This window comes from Pagrus major, chromosome 13 (genome assembly GCF_040436345.1).
Source record: "Pagrus major chromosome 13, Pma_NU_1.0".
Classification (NCBI taxonomy): domain Eukaryota; kingdom Metazoa; phylum Chordata; class Actinopteri; order Spariformes; family Sparidae; genus Pagrus; species Pagrus major.
The window spans coordinates 702,837-717,753 of NC_133227.1; the positions used below are offsets into that span (position 1 = coordinate 702,837).

Below are 14,917 nucleotides of genomic sequence, written 5' to 3' on the forward strand. Positions count from 1 at the left end.
TAGGCTTAAAAGTGGTAGAAACATTGATGTTTCTACAGTGCAATACCAAAGCAATACCATACTGAAAAAAGTAAAAAAAAAAAAAAAGGTTTGAAAATGTCAAATGTTCCCCTAAAATTACATTAAAATACTATAAATGATTCAACATTGAATATCTGTACTGTGTTTTTACAGTGAACATTGTTTTTATAAGGATAACTACTAAAATAAAATTTTTAAAATCTTAGCTGATTTATTTTAAATGGTGATTTTCCCTTAAATTATAGATATAGTCTCTTATTTTGAAAATACTGAAAAAAATCTGTATTTATACATATGTAAAATATTTATTTCTTTACAGCGTACTTTTTAATGGAGGCTCTAATGATACATTTTTGCATGTTTGTATCTTATATGACAATTCAACATTTGGTTATACTTAAAACACTTTCTTTGTAAGTGTTTTGTGTTGCTATTATTATGTCCAACCCCTGTGCATGTTTTATGGCATGCATGCAGAGTATGTAATTTAAAGTTACCCTGGGCATTGAATACTTTCATCATTTTCATTTTTTTCCTAAATATTTTCACTCTTCTAAAACATCCTGTCGTTTTTTTTCCGCACGTGTCAGTGCTATGACACCTGCTTCGCCGGGGGCAGATCTCACTAATCCCATACTCATCGAAACCAAAATTCTTTCAGTTTAAAAAATTACATGAACACGCTGTATGTTCACCCACATTCATGTTTACTTAACAGACCATCAGACATAAGACCAACAAGTTAATTCAAATGTAAGCACCAAAAGCAGAAGGGAAACCAGAGAGTATAAATTAACATTCAAGGTTAAAGGGAGGATTTGTTGTCATTTTCTCCATGATGTAGCCTAATCAGTATACAGGGGACCTTCAGAACTATGATACAATACAGATACATTAAAATGACAGAAAAAAAAAGTATAATATTCTGAATTATGTTAATCTCACATGACGTCAAGAAACCGTGTGGAGTTTTAGCAGACGAGACGTGACACGACAGGTAACTGTCTGGTCACGCTTCAGTGGAGGTTGAGTTATATGAGAAAAAAACCTTTCTCAGCAACAAACATCCCGGCCCTCTGTAACCTCAGGGTTTTAAATGCCTTTTGGGGGGAGGGTCTGACTCCTGACTTATGCAACACAGTGTGTATATAAGTCATCTACAGTCCGCTGTACAGACCAGACTTGACACTTCCAAGTCACCTCTCTTGTAAAGAAGCAGGTTGATTGCAGCTGTCTTGCAGGTGTTTATCCTCGATCATCTATGAAATCTGGATGGAGCAGCTGCATCTCAGATAAGATTCTAAACTCTCTTCTTTTGTCTTTCTTCTTGTTTCTCAGAGTCTCGTCAACATGCCTGAATCTGAACACTGCACCTCCATCATCAACCTGCGCTACCAAGATGGCAGCGAGGGGAGCCGCACCAACCCCGCCAAGTACAACAACCAAGACTATGCCCAGCTGAAAGATAACTGCCTCCGCAGACGCAGACTGTTTGTGGACAACACCTTCCCACCGAACAACCAATCGCTGGGTGACCTGCCTGATCTGAGCAGCTGGCGTGAAGCCCAAGTGGAGTGGCTTCGTCCAGCTGTAAAATACTTTGTTTTTCCTCCTTTTTCCTTTCTCTTTATGTTTGAACATGCTTATACATTTGATTTATTTCCTTTGTTGTTTTCTTCAGGACATCCTGAAGGCACAAAACAACAACAATGAGCCGGTTTTCTGTACCAAGGGAGCCTCGAGGTTTGACTTTGGTCAAGGCAGTGTTGGTAAGCAACAACAACCTTGCTTAGGTGACAATTTGAACTATGTTGCAGTGCTTGAGAAAAGTATTTATTTTTGTTATTTACAAGGTAACTGCTGGTTCCTGGCTGCAATTTCCGCACTGACATTCCACAAAAGCCTGATGGTGCAAGTCGTGCCGATGGACCAATCCTTCAAGAACTATACAGGGATCTTTCACTTCAGGGTAAAGACACATCATAATGTGTTAAAACAATGCTTTCACAACACATTCCTGCCCTCAGCTGACTTGCAATTCTTACTCGTCCTTCCTCTTTCAGTTCTGGAGGTTTGGCAAGTGGGTGGATGTTGTTATTGATGACCACCTGCCAACAATCGACAAGAAATTACTGTCCGTGCACGCCAAAAGTGGGAACGAGTTCTGGGTTCCTCTCCTGGAGAAAGCATACGCCAAGTATGCACAACTCTCTAAAACACCCAACTCAAGACATAAAATTCTAGATTAGCTAAACTCTTAATCTGGCAAATGTCTTTTTATCTGTCTACCTCAGGGTGTGTGGTTCATACGCAGACATGAACGCTGGCTTGCCATCAGAGGCCTGCAAGGATTTCAGCGGAGGTGTGCACATGACCTACCAACTCAGGGAGAAACACACCTCAGGCCACGACAAAGAGCTGTGGCTCTCACTGAGCAGAGCCACCGGGTGCAACTCCATGATTTGCTGCGGAACGGCCCAGAAAGGGGTAAGATAGGACACATCGCAACAGAAAACATTTTAGAAACCAACCTCTGTGGGGTGATGTAACTGATTTGTCTGTTTCAGGATAAGCTGGTGAACACTGTGGCACACACTGGATTGGTGGATGCTCATGCCTATTCTGTCACAGCAGTCACAACGGTAAATAGGAGAAGGGTTCAAATAAGAAGCAATATTTTGTCAGGGATAATTCGGTATTGGCTTATTCATCAACTGATAATTTTATCTTTAGGTCAATTACAACGGCCGCGAAGTGAAGCTGGTGCGAGTCATGAACCCTTGGGGCAGAACAGAGTGGAACGGAAAGTGGAGCGACAAGTACTTAAACTAATCATACATCCACCCATAGCTGCATGTTATAGCATTAAAGTTAGACAGAATTCAAATTGTTGAATTCTGTCATTAACTTATTTTTCTCTTGAGCTCAGGTCGGATATGTGGGACAGGGTGAGCCCAGAAGACCGGGAGAAGTGTTCAGACCGCGACGATGGAGAGTTTTGGTAATTTGACTATATAAAGTTTGTAAACAACTGTGTAAACTGTGTTAACAGTCAGTATTTCACAAGCTTTGAGCAGGGGCGCCTACAGAACATTTGTAAAAGGGGGGGGGGGCACTGAAAATCTTGGGTTGGCCACCTAAGGTCAGTAAATAATACATTTATATGCTGAAAAGAAAATAGTTTTTAATATCATAAGGGGGGTACCCGCGATTGGGTGGCAGCTGTGGCTCTGAGGTCTGACAACTGTGAAGAATTTACCTCCTTCCTCATAAATACTTGTAAAGTCAGTTTGTGTAATGATTTGAAACATACACTGTTTACATACGTACATGTTTGCTAGCCTGCAGTTTGCACACTGCTACTTGTCCTGGTGTGTCGCCACCTCATTGTCGTACAAACATTGCTAAACAGCGCGAATAGCGGTAAAACACTAAACTGGGCACCTTTAAAGAGTGAGGCCTGGCAATGAATAAACAAGAACAAACATTTTATTCCTCATGGATGAAGTTTGAATATACAGTAGAACTAAAAGCCATGTATTTGTCTCTCCTCTTCAGTGTGGATGTAGACGGCAACATTTTTGTGGAAACTAAATGGTTGCCACTTAAATGTTTTTTTAATCTCTCTTGCTGCGCCTGTCTTTATCTGCCAGGATGGAGTTGGAGGACTTCTGTCACTATTTCATCATATTGTCCGTCTGCTGCGAGAACCCTAACTTTATTGACGGAGATCTCACCTGCCAGTGGAAATGCATGATTTACGAAGGCAGCTGGGAGGCCGGGAGATCTGCAGGCGGCAACGTGTCTCACTGTGAGCCAAATTCATTCTTTTACCCTAAATTATAACTTCAAGACAAGATGTTTGTTGTGTCTTTTTCCTGATTTGATTTATCATATGCATTATTTATGTTTCTCATCACCTGTAGCTACCTTTGCGACAAATCCTCAGTATCGCATCCAGGTGTCTATAATAAACGAGGAGGAGGTCAACGACAAAAATATCATGCTGTCTCTGATGCAGAAACCTAAGCAGCAGCATCGCAACCGGACAAGATCTGACCCGATTGGACTCACGCTCTTCAAGGTTTGCATCCTGAATTTTGTTTAAAAAATAAGTCTGACTGAATGATAAAAATTATATTAGTAAGTATGAAAATCTATTTAACCTGAACCATTGAACCACTGATTTGAAACCTGTATACTGACATTCTTCTTTTCATTTCACTGCCAACAGGTTCCACCAGGGGTAAGAGCAAATATCACTCTCCACCTGTGCACAAAAAGCTAATTCCACATTTAATTAATAACCTGAATAATGCAATTTGATGCCCAGAAAGGAATTTCATCAAATATTCTTTCCAGACACCACAAGGACGCCTGAGGAGCAACTTCTTTAGGAGAAACAGGCCCCTTAAGCAGACACAGACTTACACCCGCGAAAGGGATCTGATCGAGCATCACAGTCTGCAGCCTGGAGAGTACGTGATCGTCCCCTCCACCATGCAGCCATACGTAAACGCAGACTTCGTTCTCTCTGTCTACTCCAAGGCTGAGACTAAGATCAGGTAAGGACCTAGTGATATTTGACATAGTAGAAATACCAATAGGGACATTTATTCCAAAACATGGATTGCTCATTTGTAACGGTCAAATGATACCAGCGCTTTCAACAGTTGATCAGGGTCAAAGCTATCTTAAAGGATAGTGGGTGTCATGGTTTGGGTTTTTGGTTTTATAAGCTGGGTTATCATTCTACTAGACAAACTTGTACGTGGTGGTTTTTAGCAACTGATGCCACTGTGTTTGCTATTTGTAGGACGACAAAAATGTGCTCATTTTGCAACCCAGTCGCCAGAATAAATGTTGGCATGGATATGTTGAAAGTTAATGATACATGATGTTGCAACTTTGTGTTTCTTTAGGTTCAATTTTCATTTTTTATCTCACAACACTGCTGTTGGTGTGGTGAGGTTTAGGCACAAAATACACTTGGTTAAGGTTAGGAAAAGATCCACTTTGGCTTAAAATACCTGTTTTGCTCACAACAGACAGCAGGTTTTTTAACAAATTCTCCTTTGCATCCAGCCCCCACGATGGACACGATGATGATGATGATGACCACGATGACCACGATGACCACGATGACCACGAAGAGGAGGACTTGACCCTTCCAGAGGTACGAATACGAAGAACATAGTTTAGAGGAGGTATTGTTTACCAGTTTTATGTCTGATCCATTAACTTGTCAACTTTAGATTCCTGACAAAGACGATGACAAGAAGAATGAGACCACGGAAAGGGATCCAATCCGTTCTATATTCAAGCGCTACGCTGATCAGGTGTGTTATTTGTCTTGATTTGACCTGTTCTTTAAATCTTCTCCACCCTCCATTTCTGATTTCTTTCTGATATCAATCAATCACCGTTTTTGTTGTTTCTGTGTGTGTTGTCAGAAAGACGAGCTGAGTGCCAGACAGCTCCAGAAGCTCCTGAATAACAACTTCCCTCACGGTGGGTTGATTCATATCATCAGCTTTCAAAACACTCAAAATCCAGATGAATTTGTTGTGAATGAAGACTCAGAATCTTCTTCTTCCCTTGTCGTCTGTGTCTACTGTTTGCAGGAACCTCGAGCGGCTTTCACTTTGGTTTGGACACCTGCAGGAGCATGATGGCTATGGTGGATGTATCCTAAAAATGAAAAGTTTTCATGTTTAACTTTGTTTTTCTTATGTAGAAATCCCCCTTAATTATCATAAATGAAATCACAACATTCTGATTCAGGAGTTAATTTGTTTTTCATCTGGTTTTGATGAGACACACTTAACATGCAAAGACCGACCAACGGATGGCGACGTCCTTCTCTGAATTCTCATCTCTCTGGAAGAAGATTAATGAATACCAGGTAAAGCAGCAAATAAGACGAATTTGTCTTTAATGTGCGGCCAATAATAAAAAAAACAGACAAACATGTTTGAAGTGTTTCTAAATGTCGTTGAATTTTTCTTGCAGAAACTCTTCCAAAGCTCAGATTTGAACAACAGTGGATCCCTGTCTGACTATGAGCTCAGGAAGGCAATCGAGGCCGCAGGTACCACTATTTATCTATTTAAAGTTTAAAATAAAGCTTATATCAAGTTAATAATAATCTTATATTGATACAAGAAAGGTGAACATGCTTCATATTCGCATTCATAACCAGAGTAATTGTGTCTGAACCAGGAGTGGACACCAACGATGGCATGGTGCAGCTGATGATGTTCCGCTATTCAGGCTACTCATACACCTCCTTGGAGAGCTTCATCACTCTCATGGTGCGCCTGAACAAGATGTCAAGTGAGTGGATACTTTACTTTCAAAACCACAATCCTGTTTTGAGGAGTAAGGCTTTTATTTGTTCTGGCTTATGTTGCATCATAAAATGAGACATTTGTTGTTTGCTTTCTTTGCAGATGTTTTCAGTGACAAGTCATCAGACGGAATCATTCACATGACCTGGGACGAGGTGACTCTATTTCCACTTAATCCCACTTATTGATGTACTCTTCTTCTTTTCACAACACATCCGATATATAGAAAGATGACACGTGGCAGAATCTATTGAAATAAAAGAAGCAATAATGCAACAAAACAATAAAAATAGTCCTGTATTGAAAATGTATGTATTATGTAGTGATGGAGGGTAACTAAGTACAAGTACTCTACTTTAAGTAAAACTTTGAGGTACTTTTTTTACACCACAACATTTATTTGATAACATAAGTTACTACATAAGCAACGTTTAACACTGAAGTACATCTAATATCAGATACTTCGGACAGGGGCATAAAGGCCCCTGTGACTGTTCTATTATATATTATTTGCTTATTGATGCATTCACGTATAAATAGAATTTTACTGTTGGGTTGATTTATCTATAACACTCAACAAAACTTTTAACTAAAGCTGTCGAATAAATGTAGTGCAGTACAAAATACAATATTTCCCTCTGAAGTAAGGGGTTGTAGCAGTGTAAAGTTAGCATAAAATGGAAAAAGTACAGTCCTTGAGTTAATGTGTGGCCCTTTCTGTGCAGAAATGAGTCATTAAAAGCATTAAAGATAATAACAATTCTACTTTTCTTTTGTTTCAGTGGTCCAACGTCTTCATGTACAACTAGACCAACGTTGACACAGGAGCACAGGAGACACACAAGACAGGATTCCTGCAATCACACACTGCTTCTTTTAAAACTGATGTCTTCCTGTAAAGCAGGAAAACATCACAAACATGTGTCTGTGATCAAATAATCCTTGTTGAATAAACATTATCTTCTGAATTCTGAGTTGGAATCTTGATTCTTGCACACATTTTAACACCAAACAAACAGGAAGCAACAGAAGAACTGTGGACCAGAAATGATTTTATTAACTTGTCACCGACTACATCAGGAAGGATACAAAACCTCAACAAAAGTGATCAAACACAACATCGATGCCTCATTCCCCTCGTCCAACTTACTAATTAGCCAATAAGATAACATTTCCTATTTACACTTATTCCTTGATGTGATGTCACAAGAGGCTCAAAATTCATATTTACAAGTCAGCCTTTTTATTTCACAAAGATAAATCAAAATCCCACCTATTCAAGTCCAAAAAAGTATTATCCAGGTCTCTCTTTCGTCACCGTAGACCATGAGCGCGCTCTACTGTTTGAATCTGTCCACTGCAGTGTGTGGTGGAGTTAATGGTGGAGGATGAGGTTGGCAAAATTCAATATTTTTCTTATCTTCACAAATCCCATGAAAAGACTAAACTCAACAAGCCATTGATCCTACTAACAAATATTGTTTTTGCAGCCAAAGCCTGAAATATTCTTCTATGCCACAGAGCTCGACTGTTGTCCACACAAAATAGTCCCTAACAAGTGTACTATTTACACCTATTTGAGGAGCATTTGCAAAAGAATAAACATTTTTAATGATTCACATCTTCTGTAGGAACCAATGGACTTTGGAAACAGGGTATTGATTGGAGAAGCAACTACTACCTCTTCCACACTGGGCAAAAAACCCAATAGCGTCCTCTAAGATCTGGCTTTTGTCTTCAATGGGAAAGTCTACAAACAGCATTTGTTCCCAAGTCAAATGACTCTGCAGTAATCATGGTATCAGCTTCAACTCCGGTCGTCGACATCACAGATTCCATGGGTCTCTGTTTAAGTAGTGCACGAAGATAGTTCAGTAGACAAAGAGTTTGAAAAGAGACTGAAGTTAAGATATAACAAAAAGTAACCACCATGACACTGCCACTGGCCTACATGCTGCTGTAAGTCCAACGTGACTCACCAGAAAAAACACAAAGGCAAACTCGTCTTCTGGGAATGGGAAAGAAGTCAATCATCTAATTTTTTTGTTTCGTTTAAAAAAGCTCAAAATGATTTGACTGTTGGTCTCCTCCTTTTCATGGGATTTGTTGAAGAAGAAAAAAAAAAGGAATACATCAAATGACATTAGCCTTGTCCTCTAAATCGAGACAAGGTTGAGGTTGTGTGCAGTTCAGGGATGTGAGCTCAGTCCTCTTCCTTCTCTATATACGTCTTAGAGGCAGAGCGTGCCATCTGTCTGGCCATGTACCGGTCTCTTGCCGAAGTCACAGTCTGATCTGTGCTGCGCTTTGCAAACTTGTTCGCCTTCTCCTCCGTTTCTTCTTTCTCCCCGCCTTCCTGTCTCTGCTCCTCCTCTTTTTCCTGACTTTCTTCATTCTTTTCTGGATCTTTTTCTTCCTTCTTTTCTGGATCTTTTTCTTCCTTCTTTTCTGGATCTTTCTCTTCCTTCTTTACTGCTGCATTCTCCTTCTCTGGTTCCTTCCTCTTCTCCTTCTCTTCTTCCCGATCTTTGTCCTTCCGCTTGTCTTCATCTGAATTCCTCCTCTTCTCTCTTTCTCCATTCTTGTCCCTCTCTCTTTCTTTGGGGCTCCTCTCCCTCTTTCCATGCCTGTCTTCCCTCTCTGTATCCCCCTTGCCTCTGCTTCTGTCATCGTCTCTGCCTCGGTCTCTGTCCCTGTCCCTGTCTTTCCTTCTATCCCTGTCGTCTCTTCTTCCTCCGTGTCTGTCATCCCTTTCCCTTCCCCTGTTTCGGTCTCTGTCTCTATCTCTATCTCTGTCTCTGTCTCTGTCCCTCCCTCTGTCTCTGTCATGATCTCTGTGGCTCTTCTTATGTCTGTCTCTCTCCCTCTCTTTTTCCTTCTCCTCACCACTCCCCGATGAGGGCGACCTCTGTCTGTATTGTCGTTTTGAGTGTGCAGAGCCGATCGCAGGCTTACTAAACCCAGACTTCTGCTCTTGCCCCTCCTCATTGTCGCTGCACGAACTTGGGATGTTATCATGGGACGTAGATGAAGGAACAGGTGAAGTCCTCTCTGTGTCTTTTGAGACTTTTGAGGGTTGAGTTCTGTGGAAGCAGAAAGAGACAGATACAATTGAAGGCTCAGAATAGCTGTTAAAAAGTGGTTAAAGATGAGACAGTAATGCAGAGCTGTGACTGACTTGTTTGCTGAGCGATCTGGTATCGCCTCCTCTCCAACAGTCTGATTCAGCAGGTGCCGGTAGAAGCCGCTCATGTCTTTTTGTTTCTTCACGTCCAAAGCAGCTACACAAAAATAATTCAACATAATAATGAGATTGTTTCACATAAAGTGCCATATTTACACAACATTTTAAGACTATCTCTTCAAGGAGGAGAAGATGGTTCTTCAATCATAATCTGCACAATAACATTTATTGAAGGAAGTGAAGGAACTTTTTCTTCCACTACTAAAATATTTGAAAGTCCAAAGATGAGAGCAGGCATAGGTCTCTGTCCTGTCAGCAGAATGACCATGGCCCTGTTTTGGGTTAAAACATGCGCCAAATTGAAAAGGCTAGCGGTACTATCAAGCAATAAAAAGAAAAAAAAACTATCTGTAAAAAGGACTAAAAAGGTAAACTGTGAGACCTGGGCAGTGAATATATAAATGCCTTTGGCAAACACTTCATCATAGGTTAGTCAATGATGTCACTGAGTGTATGACGTGTGCTGATTGTGTCTGTAGATGATAGCGAATCAGAAAAGAGTAAGTCACGGTGTACCTAAAGTTTTTACTATGAAAACAATAAAACACCTGCTTTTAGAATGGAGTTTAACAGTCTGTCCATTCAAAAGACCGCTAAGAGCAGAAGTTCTTTTATTGTTAAAAATTAACCTTGTTAATGGCATAGGTTATGTAGGAAGTGGGGCTAAAACCAAAGTGTTTTTTTACTTCTCAAGGCTCGTAGTAAAAGGTCACACAATAACCACAACCAGCTGTCAAAATAGAGACAGCAGTTCTGCTTCGCCTCAGCAATGTAATTAGTTTACAGTAACATCACATTTGACAGACTACAAACACAGCAAGTGTCTTAAAGAAAGAAAAGGTGATAGATGTCAGAAAAACATTAGGTCCACCAAGATATTCATTTAGGTAGTTGTAGTGTCAGGCTTGTCCACATAAACGGAAGCTGACTGAAATGACACTCGCCAACCACTATTTCTTAATTTCTTTTCCATATAATGACACCAATCATTGATCGGCAAAGACATAACATAAATATTTGCCTGGCTGGGATTTATGGTTTTAGTAGTTAAAAAGCAATACAGTATTCTTATCTTATGATATTAAAGTGGCAAACACCTCGGAATTTGTATTTACCGTCCATCAACCACAAAAGGGCAAAAGGAGCCTGATCTGCTGCTTTCATCTATGTAGGCAATTTTCAAATTGTTTTTTACAATATCCAGATTGCTTAGCGATTACAAGAAGTGGCTTTAAGATACATTCATGTCGTTTGAAACATCTGGAGTTCAAAATCTTGCCATATCCATTATACACACATAAATATTTGTACAGTCTAACCTTCAATCTGTGCCTCCCTCTTCTCTCTCTCTTCTTCCTCCTTCTGCTCCAGCAGTTTTTGCTTGTAGGCAGAGGTAACGTAAGCGTCTTTATCGGCAAACTTCTCTCCCTCTGCCTCCCTTTCCTTCTGGATCTTCCTCTCTTCCCTTCGTTCTTGTTCTTTCTTTCGGTCCTCAACTGCTCTCATTAACTGGTGGATATACTTTGGCTGTAAAGAGACACGGACAAAAGAAAAAGAATAATCAGATCACTCTTAAAAACCCCAGTGTCGACAAATGCAGCTATAGACATGTTCAGCATAAACATGATTACCCTTTTGTCAGCGCCGTGCAGAACTTTTTTGTTGTTCTCAAGTCTCTGGTTTTGAATGTCATCGTACACAGCATCATAGTCATATACAGTGCTGTCCTCTTCCAGGGCCTTCTGCATCTCCAAACGTGTCTTTAGACAGAGAGGGATAAAAAATGGACAAAAAACAGAGAGAGGTAAATCACAGCAGAATGACTGTATTTGTGTATTCGTAAGTCTTTTATTCTTCCTCTCACCTGCTTCATCATCTTCTTTTTAACAGCTTCTCTCTGCAGACTCTCCCCAACTGAGGTCTGAGAAACAAAATATAAAACATATTCAGTGTATTTGGACAGAATTCTCATAAAATGTCATCTGACACTTGAATAAACTTTTTTCTTTTACAAATATTTTTGGTTTCCATTACAGTGCAAACACTTGTTTCATTTGCAGTGATTACTGAAGTAATAGTAGCAGTATGTCGCCCTGCTGCTCTTAACAAATCCAAAAGTTTACCCACCTCATCATCCGAGTCATCCCCAAACACTGAGGGTTTCTGCAAGACAGCGGTCTTTGACGCTCCTTTCTTCTGTGGCAAGATCAGCCCATACCTGAGGACAACAAGCAGACAAGGCTTCTTTAACTCAATCCTGCAAGAAATCTGTACATGCATTTCACATGGAAAGCTTTCACAAGCCCTAATTCATCAGAAAATGGGAGTCTCTACTGGGACAAATGCAATGACACCAAAACCAAAGCAGCCATTTGAATGAACAGCAAATTACATTAAAAAGGTGCACTTTGTAGTTTTGGGGAAGAAATTTTAATTAGAAGAGAAATATCTTAATTTCACGTCTGACAAAACAAACTGACCTTAAAAGGACAACACAGTTTTATATTGTTTTACTTTGTTTATATTTGGCGGACCCTGCCACCTTTCTAGCTTCAAACAGTGTTCTGGGGACCTTATTTTCCTTTGACAACAGCTTGTTCATTCAGGTATGGAAAAAATAAATACTTCTGATTTTGTATTATTACCTCATTAATATTGTAAATATTAAAATTCTGAGTTTGAATTTCGGTTCCAAAACTACATAGTGCCCCTTTAGAATGGACTGTTTTACACTTCATCTTGACAATGACTATCTGGATACATTAGTGATGGTTAGATGTTTGTCAAACATCCCCATGTCTTTTGAATGATGGTATCAATATAATTTATCTACAAAAATACAACACAAGTTGTAGCAATTTGCAAAGAGATAACTGTACTATTTCAACTACCCCAGGGAGCAAGAGCAGACATATTTGATAGATGTTTAAACAGTCATTAACGTGTTGATTAGACAGGTGACTTGCTGCAAATACAAGTTAAGAGCAATTTTAATAGTGCAATAAGCCTTGCACCAAAAAGTGAATCAAAATGGCTTAACATCTATCAAATTCAATCCAGTTTGAATGACAAACATTAGCTATTAAAGTTTAATACACTAACCCTGACAGAGTGTATTTGGTAAGGCAAAAATACGAAGAAATGCTGCAGCGTTTCTAGTAAAATGAAGCAGTAGTTGATAGATAAGTGGCATGTGAACAAACGGACCCTATTTTTGCTAACGTAGCTAACTATGGTTTATAGGCGAGGTTAGCATAACGTTAGCATGTCGCTAACTAGCAGCACGAACAGCAATGGACGAGCCACCGTTTCCTATAAATAACCCTGAGCCGCTACACTACAGCTGCTACAGTAGGTTAAGCTCTTTGTTACGACTCAAACTATAACCCCAAACAAGTAAAACACGTGTCTTTTGATGTTAATCACACACTACCATAATCGCGTTAGCATGTTTGCAACTCACTGTTTTGTAGGGAGCGCCATCTTGCTCTGCTGACCGTGAACGAGCGCGACACATTCGTCACAATATTTTAACTCATAAATCCTAAATAGACAAAAGTAAGAAATAAATAAAATATTATGTCATGTGGATATAAACAGGTGGATGATATTTGTAGTATAATATAACATATTAGTGGTTTATTTGCTTTCATTCACTATATCGATTTATCAGCCTGTATCGAATGTGCGGACTTCCATTGTCAGAAAAAAAAACAAGTGACCATCAAGAGCAAAATGTAATTAATGTGCTGATTTGTGAAATACTTGCGCCTTCAGAAAACAATTATATAGAAAGCGTATAACCATAGGTCCCTGTGCCAACTTTATAAACATTAAAATAGAAGAGATGCTGTATTTATTAAGATTAGGCCTGCCACCAATAGATGGCGAAATTGCTCTAAAGTGCAACTCACTGATCAGTCCTTCATGATTCAATGCAGAGGAATAAATGTCCACCCTTCTCCCAGATTCGAGTTATGACACACCAGTTTACTACAGGAATATAGAGTAGTGACACATCTATGAGATAAACTTTAATTAGCCTATAATAGAATTCACATGAATACAAATGAAAAAATATAAATATTAAAAATATGGAAATTTAACTTGTGTTGCATTCAGGATTTACATTATGTATCTCATGATGGTGTTGAATTTATGACAGCAACACCACATGTTTTTTATTTTCCTGCTGTTGTAGAAAATGAATGCGGTGCTCAGAAATGACTGACTCCTGTTTAGGGAGAACGAGATGACACTAAACACAGCCTAATTAGAGCCACATCAGCTGTGACATGTCTCCAGATGTTTTCTGAAACCTTCCAGTGATGCTTTAAATAATTCCTTTCAGATGTGTATGCAGCAGTCTGTGACGATAGACATTTTATAGAATTGATGAATGTAAAAGTATAACTTGTTTACAATTATAAACAATAACTTTACTGCTCTGTGGTAACAAACAAACTCTCAACAACTATTGGATGGATTATCCTGACAGTCATGGTCCACAGAGGATGAAGGCTAATGGGTTAACTTAAAACTCTGTTCATGATTATAATGGAGTTTGAATGACACAGTCTTCTAGGGAACTACTTATAAATAAAGACTAGACATGCTTCAAGTGTACAAACTAACCAATGCATTGCCTACAACAATTGAGATACAGACATTTTTCACTTCATAGCATCTTTTAATTCAATGTCAGTAATTCCCAATCTTTTTATTTTATTTTTTTGCTTGTGACCCCTTAAAGGGTAAGTTTACCTAAAAATTAAAATTCAGTTACTTACACCCATGCCGATTTGAAAGTCAGATGAAGTTTCATAGTCCACAAAACATTTCAGGAGTGTTGCAGCAAAACAGCGTTGCAGCATTCTCCTAAACAACAGAAGTAAATGGGGACTTGTTTTAAAACATGTAATGGCTCTATGCAGCTCCTCTGGCGTAAGTGTCTGGAAGTTCAAAATCCCAAATTGATTTGAAATTGTTTTTTAAAATCACTTCTGGATCTGGTGGCTCCTGGAGACTTGGATTAGGTCCGAGGAGCTGTATGGAGCCATGTAATGTTTTGTTTATTTTTCAGTTGTTTTGTTACATTTTAAAACCAGTCCCCATCTACTTCAGTTATCTTGGAGAACGCTGTAACGCTGTTTTGCTGAGAAGCTCCATAAATGTTTTGTGGACTACGAAACTTCACCCAACTTTTCATCGGAATGCGGGTGTGTAGATGATACGTGAATTTTCATTTCTGGGTGAACTGATCCCTTAATACCAAACATGAGGGGTACCATACAGGTACCCC

General features: G+C 39.3%; 2 protein-coding genes across 2 annotated transcripts; one reads left to right on the forward strand and one right to left on the reverse strand.

The window, feature by feature from the left end:
- The first annotated feature begins 1,371 nt into the window (after positions 1–1,371).
- Positions 1,372–7,180, forward strand: LOC141007228 (calpain-1 catalytic subunit-like). Its single transcript, XM_073479579.1, has 20 exons — positions 1,372–1,611; positions 1,703–1,790; positions 1,875–1,990; positions 2,085–2,218; positions 2,316–2,508; positions 2,589–2,663; positions 2,755–2,840; positions 2,951–3,022; positions 3,675–3,832; positions 3,948–4,105; positions 4,256–4,267; positions 4,384–4,586; positions 5,107–5,197; positions 5,277–5,360; positions 5,475–5,532; positions 5,646–5,707; positions 5,986–6,112; positions 6,244–6,357; positions 6,474–6,526; positions 7,154–7,180. The coding sequence occupies exons 1-20, from the start codon at positions 1,372–1,374 to the stop codon at positions 7,178–7,180; spliced, it is 2,151 nt and encodes a 716-aa protein (XP_073335680.1).
- Positions 7,181–7,406: 226 nt separating this feature from the next.
- On the reverse strand, positions 7,407–13,111 carry nsrp1 (nuclear speckle splicing regulatory protein 1). The gene is made up of 7 exons (XM_073480009.1): positions 13,079–13,111; positions 11,743–11,833; positions 11,480–11,536; positions 11,247–11,375; positions 10,935–11,142; positions 9,550–9,652; positions 7,407–9,454 (listed from the first exon to the last, which is right to left on the reverse strand). Exons 1-7 carry the CDS (start codon positions 13,096–13,098, stop codon positions 8,575–8,577), a joined length of 1,488 nt encoding a protein of 495 aa, XP_073336110.1. The 5' UTR covers positions 13,099–13,111; the 3' UTR covers positions 7,407–8,574.
- Between the last annotated feature and the right edge of the window lie 1,806 nt (positions 13,112–14,917).

Coding starts and splice junctions, on each gene's coding strand:
- nsrp1 (XM_073480009.1), bottom strand. CDS start 13,098: ATGGCGCTCCCTACAAAACA. Junction 11,834..13,078: donor ATGGCGCTCCCTACAAAACA/GTGAGTTGCAAA, acceptor TGTTGTCCTCAG/GTATGGGCTGATCTTGCCAC. Junction 9,455..9,549: donor CCAGATCGCTCAGCAAACAA/GTCAGTCACAGC, acceptor CTGCTTCCACAG/AACTCAACCCTCAAAAGTCT.
- LOC141007228 (XM_073479579.1), top strand. CDS start 1,372: ATGCCTGAATCTGAACACTGCACCTCCATCATCAACCTGCGCTACCAA. Junction 4,587..5,106: donor AAGGCTGAGACTAAGATCAG/GTAAGGACCTAG, acceptor CTTTGCATCCAG/CCCCCACGATGGACACGATG. Junction 6,113..6,243: donor GAAGGCAATCGAGGCCGCAG/GTACCACTATTT, acceptor TGTCTGAACCAG/GAGTGGACACCAACGATGGC.